This window comes from Nelumbo nucifera, chromosome 1, assembly GCF_055504915.1.
Source record: "Nelumbo nucifera cultivar China Antique chromosome 1, China Antique-T2T, whole genome shotgun sequence".
Lineage (NCBI taxonomy): Eukaryota > Viridiplantae > Streptophyta > Magnoliopsida > Proteales > Nelumbonaceae > Nelumbo > Nelumbo nucifera.
The window spans coordinates 114,037,821-114,060,288 of record NC_142649.1 but is presented as its reverse complement, the minus strand read 5'-3'; the positions used below and the strand labels follow the sequence as shown (position 1 = coordinate 114,060,288).

At 38.7% G+C, this 22,468-nt stretch overlaps 1 protein-coding gene across 1 annotated transcript; it reads right to left on the bottom strand.

Annotated features, from left to right (window-relative positions):
- Nucleotides 1-543: 543 nt before the first annotated feature.
- Nucleotides 544-3,803, bottom strand: LOC104588189 (indole-3-pyruvate monooxygenase YUCCA2-like). The gene is made up of 4 exons (XM_010246029.2): nucleotides 2,588-3,803; nucleotides 1,930-2,178; nucleotides 1,304-1,426; nucleotides 544-909 (listed from the first exon to the last, which is right to left on the bottom strand). The coding sequence occupies exons 1-4, from the start codon at nucleotides 3,200-3,202 to the stop codon at nucleotides 712-714; spliced, it is 1,185 nt and encodes a 394-aa protein (XP_010244331.1). The 5' UTR covers nucleotides 3,203-3,803; the 3' UTR covers nucleotides 544-711.
- Nucleotides 3,804-22,468: the final 18,665 nt, after the last annotated feature.

The following is a 22,468-nucleotide window of genomic DNA, read 5'->3' as shown; positions in this document are numbered from 1 at the left end:
TAGGCCAAGAGCTTTATGGTTAGCCAAATGGGCCCTGCAATTATTTGTAGAAGTAATTGACTGGACCAGAGAGGGCTTGCAATGTTCAAACTTCAAAGGATCTTTTCTATGTTTCTTGTTGGATAACTTAACAAGGGTGGGTGGGGACCAAGGCTAGCTAGTTGGCTAGTGGGATCCTAACCAAGATAGGGACTTAACTGTTTGTCAAAGCCAATATTCCTAACCAAATTGCTAATATATGGGTCCTTCTCTGTTTTGTTTTATATGGATTTGCACTGTGGAAAACAAAAAAACAAAAAAAAAGAAGTTTGATTTAAGAGACTGACTGTTCAAAATTTTGAATATTTAATCTACACAAACAGAAAAAAAAAAACAAAAAAAAAATTGAAGTGTGATCAGTTATGGATCCAGCAAGGTTCTTTGCCCCTTCAGAACTGCCAATTTTAGGTAGTAGATAGTTTCCAAATTAAGCATATGATTAGGACATTTCAACAACCAAGATTATGGGTTTTTTTTTTTAGAATTTTTTGGGAACAGACAAGAGATCTCAAATGAAAACATTCATTCATAATGTAGGATAAGTACCAAGTTTCTACATACCACATTATTTTTCATGGAAACTAAACTGGGGAGAAATTGACACAAAATTCATATGAACAATGGCTGCAAGGTTGGACATGGAAGCTATAATATGCAGTGGTTCTGTTTGAGTCACAGCTCAAAGAACATGTGCTTTGTTTCAGAATTCCATTGTTGTGCTATATCTTCTGCCACTCTCTGTGCATCCATAGAAGCTCCTAACAAACCTCGCTTGGTGAAACCCACACTGTAGAGTCCATTCTTTCCTTTCCAACCGTGGGGAAATGGCCTATTTGGATAACCGTCCTGGCTGTTAAAGAATTCTCCTTCCTAGAAAGAAAGAAAAAAAGAAGATAACTCAAAAGTAGAAAACAAGACAAAGAAATTCACAACCTGTTCAAACTTTCCTGAGTTTTGTCTTTTTTCGCATTCAAGATGCAAATGTCCAAATTCTGTGAAGATGAAGATAGAATAGAATGGTGTCTGGTTTGGACATTTAAATTGCACCAAGAGAAAGCAATCTTGAATGGCTGTTTTCCTTTTCCAGTCTTAGCCATGCATGCTTCCAAGGTTCAGCTTTAAATTAGATAACCAAGTCATCCTGATTGTTTAGTTTTCTGAATCTTGCTCCATCCAAGGGGTGGTGGGCCCTGGTAACAACATACTAGGCCACCAGCTTTTCATTTGAAAATTAAAAGAAATACACATGGGCTTTCAGACTTACCTTGAGCCATGAAGGTACATTGCTTCTGTATCCAGTTGCTAGAATAATAGAATCAAATTCCAAAACTCTGCCATCAACAAACTCTGCACCTCTGGTGGTGAATCTATAGATTGCAGGAAGTACCTGAGATAACCAAATTTACAAGAATGAGACAAAATGATGTGGATGAATACATATACAAGTTAGCATGTTTTTTCATATATCTAGAGGACTCGGATTAATTAACTAATTCTTTTTATTAGTAGAAAGTTGAAAACCTATCGTTTGCTGGCAAAATCTTTAGCCAACTTCCTCTCAAGAAAATCTTTGAGTGAAATATCTTGATCCTTTATTCATTTCAGGGTAGGAATTTCGTCCAACATCTTAAGCTATTCATGCTAAAATATTGTTGAATGAAGTTCTCCGTGTAACTATATAGATTTGGCTTTTGCATGAGTTACAGCCATCTAACGGTGATTATTACATAAATTAATCTAGCTTGCTTATATCTGTTGAAATTTTGATTTCTTTCAACTGATCAAAGAATGATTTTATGCTTTTCCCGTTTTTAGGACCGCAGCTTTCATTTACTTCGCTAAACATTAATGAATTCCGACTGTGTACTATTTGAGACAGTTAGTATAAACCTTGATTTCTCCACTCCTGATTTTGGCTAGAGTACCGACATCCAAAATTGGGGTCTTTCCAGTAGTCATCTTCATTTCAATGGGACCAATTTTGGGTCTTGTAATCCCAACTTTCTGTGTATCTCCAAGGATGAACCATGAACAGAGGAGAAGGAACCGATCAACCAGATTTATAGGAAGCCAATTCAGCAGCGACATTGAAAGACCAAACGTTGATATTCCGAGCATTTCTTTGGGCAATACATGCAGCTGCGAAAACATAAAACAAAAATCATAAGCAACAAGAAATTTTAGTAAGGTTCATAGATTAAAAAATATATATTTCTACTCCCGAAACTGAGACGATAGAAAGAATATTCAGAAACATTCACCAGATCAACTAAAAGTCCGAAACTGAAACCGAAGTTAAATCATATGCATCAGGAAAATAATAATGCAAAACATTAACCATTACTTAAAAGAGATATGAGGGTATGTGTGTAAAGCATCCATAGAGTTAAGATGTCTGTAGTGAGAAGAAAGTCGCATGACGCCATAAGTGAGAACAGAGAAGCAGTAGAAAGGAGGTAGTTCACTTGTTTGTTTGTTCATGGAAAGAAAGGAAATTTCTGTCAAGCTCAAGCATGTGAAAAGGAACCACAAACTATAAAATTACAACCTTGTCTCTTACTACTATCGAAGTCTGGGAGCCATTTTCGCATAAATCCAAGCTAATCTCCATGCCAGAGTTTCCACAACCCACGACCAAAACCTTCTCTCCTTTAAACTCAGCTCCATTTGCATACGAACTAGTATGCAGGAGACGACCCTGGTAAGTCGACAAGCCTGCAATCTCTGGCAACACAGGTTCTGCATTCTCCCCGGTTGCGACGATGAGCCACCGGCAGAGAAACTCCGAGTCATGGGTTCGCACCCGCCACAACTCCATGGTTGAATCGTACTCAGCCCATTTAACCTCCTGACCGAACCTGGGCATAATCGAGAAGCATTCAGCATAGGCATCTAGATAACTTATGAATTGTCGCCTTGTTGGGAAGACTGGATATTCTGGTGGAAACGCCATGTTTGGAAGCTCGCACAAGTGTTTGGGGATATGAAGTGTGAGACGATCGTAAGATCTCAGTTTCCATAAGGAGCCTAAACAGTCTTCTCTCTCAAGTATTAATGAAGGGACTCCCTTTTCCTTGAGGCATGCAGCAACGGCGAGCCCCGACGGCCCACCACCTACTATCACAGGTCCCGGAACACAAACACGCTTTAATTCTGAATTCATTCTTCCGTAGAGTAACCAACTGAGTTCGTCTGCTCCTGAATTCAACAGTTGAAGAAGTGAAACTAACAAAATGGAAAGAAACACTACAAGCGCGAGCCGAAAAGCTTTTCTTGCAGAGAAATGATCAGGAATGAGAAAGTAGAATTGAAACAGACTCTGTCACCATCACGAAGAAATGAAGCAGAAAGCTGAACTTCTTTTGTGTGTTTTGTCGTGAGCCTCTGGGTGCAAATCCATGCCTAAGGTTGTCACATATATATAGATAAATAGAAGCTGAAAGAGAGTTGGCATTTGTTTCTTCTTCCCAACAACTAACTCCTGAGTGGTCTAGCAGTTGCAGTGATGTAGATGACAGAACCCTGTGCATCGAGCTCTGTACTTCGCTCCAGACATGGTGGGATCCGTCATAAGTCATAACGCATACTATGAATCAGAGTTGAATCTGTCTTTTCACGGTTACCGCAGCGTGACGTAAGGCCACAAAACAGTTTACACTGATTATGAAGATACCAACTCCACTCTTCTCTGTCCGAAACTCAGCACATACAGTAGACAGTTTTCTGTGAGAGCAACGGAAACAGAAAATTAAAGACGCTAGTGTGAGTCGACCCTTAGGGCAGCAATGAATTAATAATGCCACAAAATTCCACAGTTGGTAAGATATAAACTGAGAAAGTATGTGCAATTAAGAATGTTTGAACCATATAGGTAATGAAATATTGAAATCATCCATTTCTGGTAACTACATAATTAAGAGATTTTTAGTATCTTGATGAGGTGGTGATTTATTCCTGTTTTCATCAAAGTAACCACCGAATCTGAACTTTCCTTGACAGACACTGTAATTTTCTCGAACGAATAACCTAGATATTTAGTTAAGAAGAAACCTGGATCTGCAACACTTTCATTGTTCTTTCCCCGTGCAAACACGAGTCTTCAGTCAGTACCCACGTGTATGGAACACCTATGGGAAGTGCAGGATTCTTTTGGGTATGATTTGAATTTCTTCGATCCTGATGAAATGTGCTCGTTCTCGTACTTCCCATGGTGATGAGTGATGGTGGGGTTGACGTCGGCTTCCCAAATTCCAGTGGCGGAGGGAGGGGGTGGCGTGACACGTCGTTTGGTTTCATGAATTTGGTTGCATGCTGCAAATTTGTTGTGCAGCGTACGTGTTAATTGAAATTCTCCGCGTGTCTGTGAAGGTATGCAACGCGCGATGCTTTGACTGCCGATGAGCTAGCTCTAGCCGCTGAGCTGCTGAGCTGATGGAGATAATTGAGATGGTTGCTTCGCATCATTCCCATAGCGGACTGCAGGTGATTCGTGGCCTTACGTTCACCTGCATCCTCTCACCGACCAACTCGATTATACGGATACCAAGGAAAACAGAAAAAAGGAAGCTCCGATCACAGTCAGATGATGTATGAATGTGGATATTGGATATTGTTTACACTTTACACTTAACCAATGTTGTGGCTCTGGGTTGATGGAGATCGGATATATTGTTTGCAGAATGAAAGGATAAATATATATGCATAGACATCAATGTTTTTTGCTGATGGATACAACTTCTATGCACTTGTATTTTCTGGATGATAATTTTGTGCTTTGTGTGTGTTCAGGTGAACAGTCCAAATCAACAGAGGGACTATTCCAGCTTTCACCCTACAAGGGAGAGATTGAAAAGATAAATGGTGAATTGATGGCCCCCCAATTTTCACCAACATACTATAATATACAGTTGATAAGAGCGAGTCATGTTTCTTTTCTTTTTCTTTTTTGATCCTCTAAATACAATGAATCTATTAGGTTATCCAAATGTTGTGAACTTCGAGAAACATTGTATATATATTTATAATTATATTGTCCTTTGAATGAATCTACTAGATACTCTTGGATAATGTTGCAATTTTTTATTGACAAGGTCTTATTACTTTTTTTCTTTCGCTTCATGCGGCTACACAATCGGCAGTCCCAGGTGGCAAATTGTAACAACATCAACAATTAATACTCTCTTTTTTTATAATTATTACTAGTCAGGCCCTTTACCATGCACAAATGTTATTAAAAGAAATTGTGGCATGAATTTTATGACAATATGAATAGGGCCAAGTGGTACCTAATCCAACTCAAAGAAAAACGGGAAAATCTATGATATGAGTTGGGTGGCAAGGCTAAGTATGATGGTCTTATTGAACGACAAAGAAAGGTTAAAGGTATCAGGTAGCAACGATAGGTTTCCAATTGATGGAATCGTTGGAGGGTGCTATTGGGGGTTCATCACGTGTCGAATGAAATTTTCTTGGAGTGGAGTTTTTTTTTGTTTAAGGATTTTCATGACGCACGTGTGCTACTTTTCTTTACAGGTTTTTTGTGTTGATGTGGCGCAGACATCAATAGGATTAATCCGACGTGTTCACTTAATTTGTCAAGTGTCTTGTCATGAGCATCTTCGACTTGTTGCAGTCATGCAGTGGCTTTTCAGTTCAGCAAGTCTACTAATGAGGGCAGATTTGGCCCTCCAATGATATTGTGACACATGGCACCTCGAAACAACTAGGTGACACCCAGAACCACTTAGGCAACAACTTGCCTTAGCCAACTTGATGGTGTCCCACCTGGCGGCCTGGCCCAGGCGCGAACTGGCGGCCTGGCCCAAGCGCGAACTGGCAGCCTGGCACAGGCGCGACCTGGCGGCCTGGCCCAGGCGCGAACTGGCAACCTGGCCCAGGCGCGACCTGGCAGCCTGGCCCAGGCGTGACCTGGCGGCCTGGCCCAGGCGCGACCTGGCGGCCTGACCCAGGCGTGACCTGGCAGCCTAGCCCAGGCGCGAACTGGCGACCTGGTCCTTGCGTGACCTGGCGGCCTGGCCCTGGCACGACCTGGCGGCCTGGAACAGGCGTCGAACTGACGGCCTGGCATAAGCGCCAACCTGGCAACCTAGCACAGGCGTCGACCTAGTGACCTGCAAGACGTGCTCGCTGACAAATTCGGCATGCATATCCTAACACTCCCACGATCCTTGGAAGTTGGCCCACATGCCGAACGATCCGGAGGGTGGTCAACGTGCATGGCGGTTACCTCAAGGAATCTCGGACCACTTAGACGACTTCTCGGAAATCTCGAATGCGGTGCGTGAAGCCCACGCCAAACTATGCCTATATAAAGGCACCAACCCCAATGGCATATGGGGGCAAGTAAGCATATTCTAGCTCTCATACTTTGTGATTTTTAACTCACAGTCTACTATGAGAGTACTGACTTAAGCATCGGAGCGACCTCGCAGGGTTAGCCACCCCGGGTCCTCTGACATTGATTCCTTGTAGGTCTCTAAAGAACTACGAAGCTCAATAATCAATCCATCTCGGCACTCTAGTCATCTCGGCAACTAATAGGTAGCTCGGCTCTCTGGTCAGCTCGGCACCTAATAGGCAGTTCGGCCCTCTAGTCAGCTCGTCACCTAACCTGCCTAGCTTGGCCCAGTCAGGTCATCACCTAACCTGCCTAGCTCGGCCCAAGTCAGTTCGGCACCTAACCTGCCCAGCTCAGCCTAGTTAACTCGGCACCTAATCTGCCCCCAACACGGCCTGGTCAACTCGGCAGCAAGGTCCTCATCTAGCAAAAAAATTCACTTCGGCCTCTGAGTCATCGGCCACTTGGAAGCATACCAAATGACGAGGTACTTAGCACAAAAAATTGATACATCACCAAAAATTGATTCATCATCTACGATGGCTTTGGGCCCACCGCAGACCTATGATGGGCTACAAGCTTATCACAGGCCTATAATGGGCTATAAGTTCATTGCAGGCTTAGTTTTGATGCCTTCATTGTGGTCTTCACTAAATGGAAATACATGTACTTACAATTAACCCCCCCTGCTTCTTGGTAAGTGTATTCCTATCAATAAGCATTTCTATGATTGGTGTGATTTCTTTGCTCCCTTTATCGCGTGTTGCTTCTTTCATCATGCATTTTGGTATGGGTTAAATTATTATGGTTGACACATGGGGGAAGGTGACTTTGAACTCGCTTTCGTCTAATCGCTGGTTATCTCTTGGAGTTTGGCGTTGCATGCAGGCTTTTGGTGGCTACTACCGTTGAGGTTCAGGATTATTTTATATTATCCATCTATTGTGGGGATCATGAAGTTTTTGAGCACGTCTTGGGAAAGGATATTGTTGTTGGGGTGCATAATTTGGAGGTTGTTGCACTACAAGAAAATGCCGCTAAAGATAGGTAAAACCGCCACTAAAAGCTATAATGACATTTTCAAATTAAACCACCGATATCCGAGTCAGTAAAAGTTTTAGTGGCATTTATCCTATTTTTAGTGGCACTTAAATAAATGCCAATAAAACTTATTTTTAATGGTGTTTATCAAAATTTTAGTGGCACTTATATAAACACCCATAAAAACTATTTTTAGTAGTGTTTTCTTCATCCTTGTGGTAGTTTCAAATGCCATTTTTAAATTTAATAATGGCATTTGTTGGCACATTTAGTGGCAACTCTTAATGCCACTAAATAGCAACCTCTACAGTGGAAATTATAAGTGCCACTACAAGGTTACCATAAGAGCTAGCTAACAACAACAATATAATAGCATTTATTTCTTTATCTAACAGCATTTTTAAATGTCATAAAATATTTATTTGTATAGTGGCATTTATAAATGCCACTAAAAAGTCTTAATCATTCTATTCATTTAGGATTGAGTGGCATTCACAAGCACCACTAAATAGGGGTGTAAACAGATTGAATTTGAATTGGATCAAGTAATATCCAAATCCAATTAGAAAATATGATATCCGAATTCAATTCGATATTCGACAAATATTGAAAATTAATATCCGAATTTGAATCTGATTAAATATTCGATTTGATTCGAATTTGATTAATTAATTATTTTATATAATTAATAAATATACAAAATAAATATTTTATTGATATAAAGTATATAAATATATAAATTATTTATATAACTTAATTTTATATATATAAATTATATAAAATATTTTATATATTATATATAATAATTAAATAATCGATCGAATTCGGATATTTATCGAATCGAATCAGGTCATATCCGATTAACTATTCAGTATGGATAGGATATCCGAATTCGACCGATTAGATATTTGAATTATCCGAGTTCGACTTGATTATATCGAATTTGAAATCGGATTTTCGAATACCGTTGACACTCCTACCACTAAATGTATAAATATATTCATATATACATGCTAAAAAATAATAAAATGAAGCACAAAAAAGATGTTGCTTGTTATATAATGGTAAATGGACCTATATCAATAAATACTAATTTCATCACACCTTTTAAATCAAATGCATATTATATATTTAATTAAAAAATCAAATAACTACGAAATTTAACCAAATAAACCATTTTCATATAAAACAAATTTATGATAAAATATTTATATATACAAATGTCACTTTCCAGGCATAGATCCAATAGTGGAGACACAAAAAAAAAACAACAAAATGCGTACTTAAAAACACAATACATAAACAAAAGTCATCTCGCTCTATTCTTTCTAAATGTCTCCATCAAATTCAAAAGCACCTTTGCTCCATGTGCCAACAATTTCCTAGAAAACAATTACATTATGTTAAAAATTTAACCAATTAACATAAAATTTCCTATATAAATTATTAATCGTTATATATTTATAGAAAAAAAAATAAAATGAAATATAAAATAAGAAGAAATTTGGCATAAAAAGGAACTTAGCTTAGAGGAAACCCTGATTGATACTACATGAATGAAGGTTGGAAGCCCTACATGTTGAAAGGCCCTAGGCTAAAGCTCTAATGAGGTATAGCACTCCTAACAATCATGAACTGGTCCAACGACTCCAACCATGAACTCCGATAACCCTAAAGAAACCCCAGAATTAAAGGTCCCAAATCAAAAAAATAGTCGGTAATTAATGGTTTTCCTGAGAAAATAAGAAGGAATACATGAATCAAAATTAAAGTAAGCAGCTCTAAGAATGAGATAAGGATCAATGGTTCATCCATTATAGAAGATACGACACAGCCAAACTCAAAGTATCTTGTAAAACAAATAAAAATATTCTAACAAAAGCCGAGATTTTATGGAGGGAACACAACAGTTATAAGCAAAGAAATTAGGGTTCTATCGTGGTGGCTTCTGCTAAATGGTTCTTGGTAGACTAGCAAGAGACATGCGTTGCCAGAGAGAAGAAATTGGTATCCACGTGCCATTTTTGTTACATAATTTCTCTTCAGTGGAGTTAAATCTAAACCATTGATGTTCAAGTGAAATAAATTGTTGATATAATGGCATTTAAAGGTGATTTAAATGGCAATTTAATAAATGCCACTTAAAAATTATATAGTTAACGATGATTTAAATATACATTTTAATAATTGATTGTGTTTTTGATATGGATATAATGGCCTGTGTGCCTATATGTCCGGAGGTGCTAGTTTCACCCCCCCCCCCCCCCCCCCTGTGTCTAATGAAGGATATGTGATTTAGGATTTGTTGTTAGTGTGTGTGATTCATCTTCCTGGTAGTGGTTGGGGGAGTAGCCGGCGTCCATTCGCTATATCATGGGGGCTGTTTTTACCATTAGCACATTTGTGTGTGCGTGGTGTAACTGTCAAGCCCTGTAGTGGTTGGGGGCGTGTAACGGCTTCATTTAAGTATGATTTTCTCTTTACTCGAACATTTCATTTACTACTAAAGCAATAGTTTATACCTGGGTAGCTATGTCAATCAATCGTTTGCTATGATTTTGGGTTTGATTCTGAGAGGTGATCGTTTTAAATACTCTTGAAGAGAGGAATTCCTTTCCACCTAAGTTTCAATTTACTGTGAGGGTTTACCTCTGTCGTGTGCTCTGTTACGGATTCTGGTGCTAGTTGTTGTGTTCTTCGTCAAGAGCTCCTGGTTTCATTCCGATGGCACCTCGCAAACAAAAGAAGATTGCTCAATCTAGTTGCCCGATGGTTGATTACGTCAAGGAGGTGGACACTGCCAAACTGCTACTTGAATATGAATCTATCAAGGTAGGTGATCTCGGAAAGGGTTTCTGGCCTCCAATGCCGGAGTCGAAGGGGAAGGAAGACGCGTTTGATGCTGTGGAGGGGAATGAGATTACATGTCTATATGGTTGCCCAAAGTGCACTGTTTCCTTTAGGTGTTCTTAACTGAGGACCAACGACTCCAAATCCTTTGCAAACTTTACCTCATGGGCTATTTTCATTCTTGAAAATCCCATGTATTGTCAGTTGTTGCACAATGCTAGACTCCTGAGGTTCATTGATTGTTTCATGCATCTTCTAGGTAGGGAAGGGGTGGACTATATGTAGCCCCTTCTATCCCATTCGTGCGATCGGCCGCATATGTTTGTTAGCGTGTTCGGCGAATTTGGTGTCACCGTTTAAGACGTGGCTGCTTTACTTGCTTTGTCGTTAGTCGGTGTCGTTTCAGTCCACCATTTGCAATATGCCGAGTCTATTCCAGCGCATTGTCAGATCTTCGTGCGGAATTGGGGAGAGAGATAGATGCTTTCAAGGCATAAGTGGATACAATGACCACTCGGGGGAAGTGGCCCCTTGAAGCATGGTTAAGCTATTGGTTTGAGAGCAAGAGTGTGTTGAACGTCATGGTTAGGAAAGCAGACAGCTTGTGCCACCTCACCGCATTTATTCTCTATGTCACATCATGGTTTCTATTCCCCGGGAACCCTATTTATGGTGTCCGCATAATGTTGGCCCCACTCGTGGTTCTGGAAGCCGATGGTCATCAACTTCCCCTGCCTTCCATGTTCTTGGGGTATCTTTATGAGCAGATGGACAACACGACCCATCAGGTTATGGATCCGAGTTGCAAGCATCGTACATCCTATGTACTTGCCCCATCCTTATTCATGTTCTTCTGTGAACACTTCCCTATAAGCATGACTCCTCGACGCTTATCTCCATTGTCTATCAGCATGGTGACGTTGGTCGGTTAGGATACTAAGGATGTGACATTGGATGTATGTCATGGAAAGTGGTGGCTTAATTCCAAACGGGACAAGGGGTTTGGCATCAGTGAAATAGAATCGGGGTTTGCCACTTCAGAGAGTTTTGTAGCTCGTCCTTATGTGCATTCTATTCGCCATGCTATGCCCTTCTGTATAGGGAGAAGTGTGCCTAAAGGCGGTGATCAGCAATGCGTCGTAGGCATCGATAATCTTGTAGTTCGAGCTCTCGTCTGATCTTGTGGCCTAGTGTGATTGCGTATTTGGACCTCTCTGGTGAGGCGCAGATGACTATGTATCACCCTGACCACCTCCTTCATTAGTTTGGGTACGATGGTATGGGTTCGCAATTTCTACAGTCTAATGGCGAGGATTTTTTTGGCAACACCACAACGGGCTTGCCTTTCCAGGCATCACATGTTTTCCTTTGGTTGGCTTCATGCATATGGAGATGTGTGGTTCTGTCCGACTATTTGTGTGCTCTATTTGGTGGGTGCCAGATGTTCATGGTTGTAGAACCATAGCCAAGGTTAGGGGTGGATTCGAGCCAAGCCAAGCCGAATAGCTATATATTCGACCTCCTCTCGCCAAGGTAGTACAAGGCTTGAGCTCGGTTCAAGCTAGAACCTTGAGCTCGAGCTAGGCTCGAGTCAAAAGCTCGTAAGCTCGAGCTCGACTTGAGAAAAATGTTTTATAAAAATAAAAAATATATTATATATAAAAAATATTTTTTATTTGATATTTAAATAATTAAGAATTATAATAATTAGTTATTATTAGATATAAAAATAAATATATATATATATTATTTTCTATAATTTTATTTTCATTATTATTATTATTATTATTATTATTATTATTATTATTATTATTATTATTATTATTATTATTATTATTATTATTATTATTATTATTATTATTATTATTATTATTATTATGTGTGTATCTATGTATGTATGTAGCTATTTGAGCTTAGCTTGCGAGCCTCACGAGCCAAGCTTTCTTAGGCTCGAGCTCAGCTCGAGCCATAAACGAGCTTGTAAATTGGGCTCAAGCTCGGTTTATTTTCACGAGCCAAGCTCAAGTAGCTCGTAAAGAGCTCGGCTCGTGGCCACCCCTAACCCAAGGCATGTGATGGCCCCGCCGCTGGGAAATGCTGTAGATGGCCTTTTTGTTGTATGTGGTCGTATAAGGCTACTCTGATTACTCTGGTGGTTATGGAGAGCCAACATTGATGCCAAAGGTAAGCATCCTATAGTTAAGATGGGTGAGAGCAGCGAACCTTCTGTAACCAAATGACAAAGGACAGTAAGGCGAGCTCGTCCTGTTTCATGTTCTGTGTTGGGTCCTAGAGGGCCTCCTAGTGTAGTACCGAGTGTTGAGGTATCCCGAACTCAGGCGCAAGGCCCTAATGATCAGGGTGTTGCGGGGGAGGTTTCGGTTGAAGGTTCCCGTGAAGAGGTTGTGCAAATGGCTTCCGTGTGTGGGGATTCCAATATGGGGATTGGTGTGGAGTTTACGCAGTCGATGGGGGATGTCATGCCGCCAGCCGCAATTATTACATTCCTAATTGCAGGTAGACATGTTAAGAAGATAGCTCCTCTCATCAAAAGGAAAGAATCAAAGGCCTCTAGATTGGTAAGCTTTCATTATTGTTATGTTTTCTATATCGCTTCTTGATTATTTGTTGTGTATTTGATCGTTGTTGTTTGCTTGTGGTCTTTTCTCTTAAAGAGGGTGGAGGTGGAAGATGAGTGTCCTAATTTTATGGGCCCACGGTTGGCTGATGGTCGTACTAGCATCGATGAGGTATGTTTGTGTTATGAGTGTATGTTTTCTATCTATTTTGGTTGTTTTGATTTTGTGTTTCCCTCAGGCATCCTTTGGCTCTATCCGCTCGTGTTGCTATATCGCAACTTATCAAGCGGATGGTTGTGGAATTAGGTGCTCTCTATCCTAAGGTTGTGGAGAAAAAGGAGGTCGATAGTGACGCTCATCCAATGTGACCTCCATTGGAGGTGTTGGGGCCTTAGGTTGATCAACTACAAGAAGGCATTGGGTCTGTTGATGATCCTGTTGCCAAACCCGTGGGGCCCCTTGATGCCTCACAAGAGCCTATGGCCCCTGACGCTTCTACAGAGGATACCGCTCCCTCCAGTTTGGCACAAGGGGAGGTTCGACCCTCTCATGAGTCCCCGGAGAACATGGAAGATGATGATGCTTCGGGAGAGCCTATGGTGGATGTTTAGCTTGTGGGGATTATGTGTCCGAGAAGCCTTGCAACAAATTGGAGATTTCTGCGAAACCTGCAATAGTGCACCAAGAGTTGACATATTACTATGAGAAAGAGGACATGGTGCTTATCAGCTTTGTTGTGTCCAATCCATCCATAGGTGAGAATAGTCTGTTATGTCCTGCAACGTTGTGGATACAATGTCCTTGATTATCCAGAAGGGGTGGTTGCCTACTATCGATTTCCCACCTATGGTCATGAGCGCCTCCCTGAGCACCATGACCGGCTTGATGAATTCCATCATGTCTCAATCAGTGGAGTTGTTATCATGGTCTCTTTTTTCTCATTGGTTAAAAACCTATGTCTTGTTCGCCATGACGGGCTTCGTGATGGAGAATATCCAGGAGCGCGTTGTTCGCATGGCTTACGTATTCTGGAAAACTAGTCATAAGGAGTCTATCCCATTGACTTCCCAGGGCCTAGATGATCTATACAAGTGTTTGAAGGTTGTGAATGCCTATATCTTGAAGACCGAAGAGAAGGTAGCGGCTCTTCTTGATGAAGTCACTCATCAACAAAAGGCTTTATTGCAACTACAAGAAGAGCACCAAGAGATCATCGGGATTCAGAAGCAAAGAGAGTTTAGAGGAGAACACTGAAATGTGTAAAAAGTGGTTTTGTGAATAGAAGACTTGTATTTTTTGTATCCCATCATTCTTGTTATGTAAATGTTCGATTATGGATAATACTAAATTAAACTTTTCTTCATGTTGACCATCATGCTCTAATGTATTTTTCGTGTTATATACTTTGTTACTTCTGTTTGCTAAGTTTATTGTTTGTTGGGGACTTGTCATGGTCCCAGAGTAATGTTACCATGCTTGAGCGGAGCTTTAATAAGTGGGGAAGTAATTGAGATATGTGCATAGTGTCATGTTAATGCTAGACTTGGGAAAATACAAAGCATTGATATTTGCGATTAGTATGAATCATTGCCTAACTCCTAGCAATGATTAGGGCCATGCAAAGATAGTTTTGAAATATTAGGATTGTTCTTTCTAGCAAGTGAACTATCAGGTAGGGGAAAATATAGTGCAAAGGTAATGGGAAGCCCCCCAATTTAGTGTGCAAGGTGATAGGAGGAATATGGCATTACTCTTTGTAATATGGTTTGAGCACTTTATCACAATTACTCTGTTGTAGCATGCCGGTGTTGTGGGCCACGTCATAGCTTGGTCGAAAGCTCGACAGTTGACTAGAAGAGTGCTTTATGTGTTACACTCCTATACAATTGTTTGAGTGAGGTAATCTCAACAGTATGCTATATTCGTCTAAAAATATGGCATGGGGGTGGCAAGGTGGCATCCCATTTAGAAGGCTGAGTTTTGCAATATAATATTACTCTTGTGATGTGATTTGAGCACTTGTTGCAATCGCTTTGTTACAGTATACCAATATTCTTGTGACGATAGTTTCGCATATCGTGAAACATGTATGTAATTTTATTTGTGTTGAGCACGGGATATGTAGTTTAGTCAATCTAGAAGATTAGCGATCCCTCGAAAGAATATTTTCTCTACTGGTTTTGGTGTGAGATGGTTGGTATCGGGAATTATCAATGTTGAGTTCTTGTGTAGTTGTTTGATTATAGTAAGTTTTGTGGGACTGCTATATTTGTGTCTATTTGCGATGAGGTAGATTGCTAATGCCCAGAGCTTCATACATAAGATGCAATGCCTGGGGCGACTGTTAGGGAATGATAATTCACGCCTAGGATTTCCATAGCCTTCCTAGGGTTGCTAGGGTATGTATGATCGCACCTGAGTTTGCCAGGACCTTCTTGGGATTGCCAAGGCCTTCCTAGGGTTGTCAGGTTATGTAAAATCATGTTTGGGGTTGTCAGGGCCTCTATGGGGTTGCCACGGTATGCAAGTTCGCACCTGGGGTTAATAGGGCCTTCCTAAGGTTGCCAAGGTATGTAAAATCACACCTGGGGTTGCCAGGGTATGTATGATCGCTCTTGGGATTTTCAGGCCTTCTTGGGGTTGCCAAGGTATGTAAGATCCGCCTGGGATTGCTAAGACCTTCCTAGGGTTGCTAGTGTATGTAAGATCATGCATGGGGTTGCCAGGGTATGTAAGATCGCACCTGGGGTTGCTAGGGCCTTCCTAGGGTTGCCAAGGTATGTAAGATATTCGCAAGTTCAGGCACATCAAATAGTTAGTATGAAAAAGTAGTTTCGTAATATAAAGAGTCAAGTATCGCAAATGAATGATGAAATCTCACATGACTAAAAGGAAATAAATTCTAGTGACATGATGCATACATATTTAACGAAAAAAATGCATTAATAATTGCATGATGATTTGGTGTATATAAATAAAGGGAAATGAAAAGACAATATTATTCATTGTACAATTTGAGCCAGTGACCATTCATTGTTTCATCTTGTTTGTTTGTGTGTGAATCCCATAGCGCGTAATACCCTGTTGGGTGTGCTTCCTATATGATATATGGTTCGACCCAGTTAAGTGTGAACTTTCCAACTTAGTTTCCTTGTCGCACATGTAGGGTTGTTTTCAACACCTTATTCCCTTCTTTGAACTTCTAGGGTTTCACCAGCTTGTTGAAGTTGGACGCCATGAGTTGTTTGTACTTAATTTGTTTTTAGAGAGACTTTTCTTTGTCTTCCACTCCGAATACCAGCTTATCGCAAAGTTGTTGATTCATTTCTTCTATATGAAACTGTTTCCCCATCGTGTAAGCTACTCTAGCTAAGACTATCTGTATTTCTACTAGTAAGACCACCTCTTGTCCATAGACTAAGGAATAGGGTGTTGCCTGTATGCTCTTTTTTAGCGATGTGTGGTATGCCCATAGTGTTTCGGATAACTTATTTTCCCAATACTTTTGAGTGTTGTGACCATCTTGCTAAGCATCTTTAGCAAGGTTTTGTTGGTCACCTCTGCCTATCCATTTCCTTGGGGGTAGTATGTTGTTGAGGTTCCTAGATGTGCCCCGTATTGTCCTAATAAGTCGCGGACTTCTTGGTTTTTTATTGACAGTCCATTATCGGTGAGAATTCTCATTGGGACATCAAACCTGTGGACGACATGTTGCATAAGGAAATTGGCCACATTCTCAGTGCAAATCCGCCTTAGAGGTATGGCTTCTGCCCACTTTGTGGAGTAGTTTATGGAAACTATTATGAAGAAGTATCCCTTGGAAGGTGGGTGAATTTTGCCTATTAAGTCGACACCCCAGGTGTGAAAGGGCCATGATGTCACGATGAGGTTCTCTGTTTTGGTGCTCGTAGCACACCTTCAGGTCCTTACTCAAGTTTTGGATTAAGGTTCTATATGGCAGGACTATCAGCTCCTTCACAGTGGTGTCTCCCCCATCTATCCTATTACTGGCTTTGAGTCCCCAATCACCTTCACTTTCTTCGCTCCAGAGTCCCTTGCGACTGTTAAACCTAACACCAAGACCTTGTATTCTATGATGTTGTGGGAGCAAGGGAACTGTAGCTTAAAGGAGTATGTTGAAGTTTCGCTAGCGGGTGAAGTTAGGGTTACTCCTACGCCCGTAGAGGAGTTGGTATTGTTGCCATCGAAAGTGAAGGTCCATTCAGCGTCTTCTACTGTTGTTATGACGGGGAGGTCACTTGGTATTTCATCAGAGATGGGGAAGTCATTACTGGATGGGAAATCTGCCAGCAGGTCGGCAATGGATTGGCATTTGACTGCTCTCGACTGGGCATACTCAATACTGTATTCACTCAGTTGCATCATCCATTTGGCTAGCTGCTCAGAGAGTGGTAGTCTTTCTATGAAGTGTTTGATTGGGTTGTTTGTTGCTATCAATACCACTTTCTGACCTGATATGTAATGTTTGAACTTCTGGGTAGCAAAGACAAGTGCTAGACACTGTTGTTCGATGTGTGAGCAGTTCTTCTCTATTGGATTTAATGTCCTACTAGCATAGTAAATGGGGCATTCTACCTTCTCATTTTCTTGGGCTAACAGGCACCCTATGGCTTATGAATTGGATGCGATGTATAACCGGAATTCTTGGCCACTTTTTTGTGAGGACATGGTTGGTGAGCTAGGGCCTATTTTACTTGGTCAAAGGCGTCCTGATGCTGCGATGACCATTTGTACACTACGGATTTCTTGGTGAGTTTGAGGAGGGGAGATGCGGCATGTGTAAGATCAGGAATGAATCTCCTAAGGTAGGACAATTTCCCTTGGAACATCTTGAGCTGTGATTCATTGCTTGGGGAGGGAGGTCTAGGATTGCCTTCACCTTGCCTTCGTCTGGGAGGATTCTAGTGTGATCGACCCGGTATCCTAGAAACTTTCCCAATAGCACTCTAAACGTACAATTGAGGGGGTTAAGTTTCAGGTTGAAGGATCGATATCATGTGAACACCTTACTCAGTACCTTGGTGTGGTCCTCTCTTTTCTTAGCTTTCACAACAATGTCATCTATATAATAAGATATTCTAATGTGAGTGGGGTGGTAAGGCTAAGTGTGGTGGTCTCCTTGAAGGACGAAAAAAGGCTAGAGGTATCGGGTAGCAATAGTAGTAAGGGGGTTCCCAATCGATAGAATCATGTCTTCGCTTTGGTTTGTTAACACTTTTTATAAGTGCAGATCCCGAGGCCCTAGAGGGAAGGATCCAAAACAAGTTTGATTCCTGTTTGGAAAAGGAATCCACAATTTGATGTCGGTTGTCAGGAGGATGTTGTTAGGGGTTCGCCACGTGTCGGTGAGATCTTCCTATGGCGGAGTTTCCTTTTGTCCAAGGATTCTCACAACGCACGTGTGCTACTTCCCTTTGTAGGTTTTCTGTGTTGACATAGTGTTGACGCCATCAGGACTAATTCGACATGTTCACATAATTTGTCGGGTGTCTTGTCATGAGCATCTTCGACTTGTTGCAGTCATGCGGTGGATTTTCAATCCAACAAGTCTACGATGGCTTTGGGCCCATTGCAGACCTGTGATAGGCTACGGGCTTATCGCAAGCCTGTAATAGGCTACAGGTTCATCGCAGGCTTAGTTTTGATGCCTTCATCGCGGTTGCCGGTATAGGGAAATACATGTATTTACACTATGATGTCAAAAAGGCATGGTACCGAAACAGTTTTGACCAATCAAAATGCATTCATGAATTTTGATAAATTCCACATGATTGGTTAATATGTTTTCATGATACCGGTTGATTGATCATAAACTTGTTGGATATCATGTATCCAGTATCATAGTCAAACACTAGATAAATATGTGTTAATTTTTATTATTATTTTAATTTTTACTATTTTTATTACATTTTATTGATTTTATTACGATTAAATAGGATGCATAGGCTTTGTTAAGTGACATTTAGACATGAGTGTTAGGACATTTATAATTGGGACAAGCTGAACCCTATCCATCTAGAAGGGATTAGGGAGAGGGATAGTTACTTTTTTATTAAGTTCAATTAAAAAAATATTGATTTTAATTAAATTATGTTTTCATTAACTTGCATCAGTCTAACTAATAATTTTTTTTCTAAATCTATTTCCAATTTTTTATTGTTTTTTAATTATGTTATTTTTTATTTATTCTTAAATTATACTTTTTAATTTATAAAATTAGTTTAACTAGTTTTAGAGTAAGTTATTAAAACTAAGTTATTTAATTTACTTTAATTAATAAGTTAATTGTGTAGAGTAAGTTGTTGATTTTAATTTTCCCTTATTTGTGTTTTTTGTTACTTTCTAATTTTAATATTATCACTTTTTATATATTAAAAATTTGTTATTTGTAGTGAAAATTTCTCTTATTTTATCAATTAACTAAAAAATTAAGTTTCTAATTTTTTATTTTTTTTAAATTGTCATTATTTTTTTTTTGTTAATTGACAAGATTGTTAATATTTTTTTACTATCTTCCCTTATTTTCTGGAATTTTTTAATTAATAAATTTAATTTTCAGTAAGAATTTCTCTTGTTTACTCTTTTTATTTTCTAAATTTTATAACTAAGTCAAACCAGATCATTTTAGTATAGTATCAACCGATAATTGAAGCTAGCAAGTCAACCGATTTTTAAATATTCAAATAACCCAACCCATGAACTTCGTCCTCCTGATGGGTTGCGATTTTTGGGCCACTATTTCATTTCTTCTCCCGCTTTCTTTTTCTCGTAGAAAATTAGCAAAGTTTGGGGGGAACAAGCCAATCCAAAACTTAAATTCACCGCAATGGAACTATAAGACAATGGAGAGAATTCATGTAGCACTGAAACTTTTAAATAATTTGTAGAAAAAATAATGAATTTTTAACAAATATTTGGAAAATACAATAGAAAAAATATTTGTTAAAAATTCAAAAAAATATTTTTGAAGAAAATAATATTTTAACAAAAATATGATAATAAATAGCATTTCTAATATTTATTTTCTAGACATTTTTTATAAAATTTTATATAGCAAATTTGGCATACCAAATTGGGTCAATCAAGATCCATTCAAATTAGTAACTAAAAATTTATATTTTCTTGAGAAATCTTCTTGCTATAGCGATGTGTGGGGCTCAAAATGTCTCATAGAGAGAGAGAGAGATTTTATAAGGACAATTGTAAACATTATTTTATAATTATAATAATATTTTAATTAATTATTAAGTTTTTATTTTATTATTTGTCTTATTGTATTATTTATTTTTCTCTTATTAGTATTTTAAATATTTTTTCTCATCTTGTTTCAGTATTTAAGTTTTAATTCAAACCATTTTCAAAGAAAATTTTAACTTAAACATTAATCATTTTAATACATGGATCAAAAATTAAATGCATTAATAGATTTATTGATTAGGAGATATAGGGGGAGGGAAAGAGTATGGTTTGTTGGTAATGTGAGATAAATTAGGTGATGTTAGGAAAGGAGATTATTTAAATGTGTGTGTGTGTGTGAGAGAGAGAGAGAGAGAGAGAGGCAACCAAGGAGAAAGCCTCCCTCATCGGTTGGCCAATTTTGTTTTAATATGTACTAATAGATTTATTGATATAAATTCATAAATTATGCATTAAAACATTATAAATCACAATATTTTAAAATATTATTGATTAATGAAAAATAAATAGAATTAATATAACATTTGTGTTAAATATATTTAAAATTATTTACAAATAAAAATCCAAAAATGTAAAAATAAGGGAAAGGAGAATTAATGCTCAAAATAGATAATGTTTAAGTTGCACAAATTTTGTAACTATCGGAATAGTGGGAGGGTACAATTGTTATTTGGACCAAGGTTCAAAATATCGATACGCCTGATACGCTACATCAGTATTTTTTTTACTTCTTTTTTTCAAAACCGGTTTAGGGGGACCGGTTTAGGGCTCTTCCACCCCCTGAACCAGTCAAAACCCCGATACCACCCCTATAGGGGCATATCAGGGAGCTCCTGAAACGATACGTATCAACTGATACATGTCGATACTTTGAACCTTGATTTGGACCCTAAAAAAAAATTTGTGATCATGTGACATGAAACTAAAACAATTATAATCATTAATAAAAGGCAAATTTTCTGATACGAGCTAATAACCTATTTTGAATTAGGAAATAAAATGTGGAGACATTTTTATTTTAAGCCCATGCCACTCTATATTTATTTTGAAAAAACTTTAGGGTCAGTTTGGAAAGAGTAGAAATACAAATATGTACTGTACAAATACATACAAAATAATATAAAATTAAAGGTTTTGTGCTATATATATCTGTATTTGTACTCCTTCTAAATGGAGCCTTGGTTGTTTGGGAAAAACGATCTAGGTTGTGCTAGGAGCTTTCTGCACATGACATGTTATCCTACTCAATTTCTTGCTCATCTTTTCAATTAAAAGATTATTGGTTGCATACTCTTCTACCCACACCCATAGTAACATGTCATGCCCTAGAAGCTCCCAAATAGCCAAAGTTTTTTCAGAAAAGTACGGACAGGCTCAATGCAGATTACTGATTTTCACTGCAGAGCTATAAACATTCAAAATGTCAATAACCCTCATTCTATGCACCAACGCCCGCCCGTGAATTGGCATCAATTCCAAGCTGGCACCTACCCCAACAGTACTTTGGGCCTACAAATTTTGACCCTGGGCTGAACCGTCATTCTCCCAATTTTTTTTTAATATTTTTACTTTGAATTAAAATTTATATACTTTTACTTTAAATTAAAATTTATTTAGCCCTTTGAAAATGGGAGAAAATATGTTTTACTTGAAGGCTGGTAACAATTCCTTTTCCTTATTGACTCCCAGATAGAAATTCCTAACCTCTCCATGATTAAATTTACTTAATGACTACAAAATTGGAATCCTTTCAAGATTTCAACAAATGAACCCACTTTTAATTAAAAAAATAATAAGAATTGCATAGCATTCTAAAATTGGTTTTGATTAGGAATCAATTTTAGAGAACATTATAAAATATACTATTATTTTAGAATTGGATTAAAAGAATCTAGCAGACTAGCACCATAAAATAAAATAATGTTGTCACCCAAGGATAGAACCAGATGGTTGAACTGATGAATAAGTGAACCAATGAGCTTTCAGGGTCTAAACAACTTGTGGATAGGGTGAGTAATGTTCTTGTGGGTAGCAGACACTTGTTTTCTTTGTCCCCCAAGTCTGACAGTTTGAGGCCGCTTGGAAAGGCTTCAGCTTTGACTGAGCTGCAGCGACATTGAAGATGTTATTGAAATTAGCTTTAAGGTAGAGTCGATTAATTTATTAGACCAATTATAGTGTATTGTGGTTCTTTTGTTTTTTTTCGCCAAATATATATAACTTATAGGCTTTCTCTATTTATATTTGCAAAAGTACTTTAGGGAGAATATTTGAGTTTTTTTGGTTATTGAAACTTCTATTTGATATCGTTCCACCTTTGGTATAACAAAGCCACAATCTCAATAATTTATATAGTATAATATATAAAGTTTTTCACTATACG

Coding starts and splice junctions, on each gene's coding strand:
- LOC104588189 (XM_010246029.2), bottom strand. CDS start 3,202: ATGAATTCAGAATTAAAGCGTGTTTGTGTTCCGGGACCTGTGATAGTA. Junction 2,179..2,587: donor CGATAGTAGTAAGAGACAAG/GTTGTAATTTTA, acceptor ATGTTTTCGCAG/CTGCATGTATTGCCCAAAGA. Junction 910..1,303: donor ATGTACCTTCATGGCTCAAG/GTAAGTCTGAAA, acceptor CTTTCTTTCTAG/GAAGGAGAATTCTTTAACAG.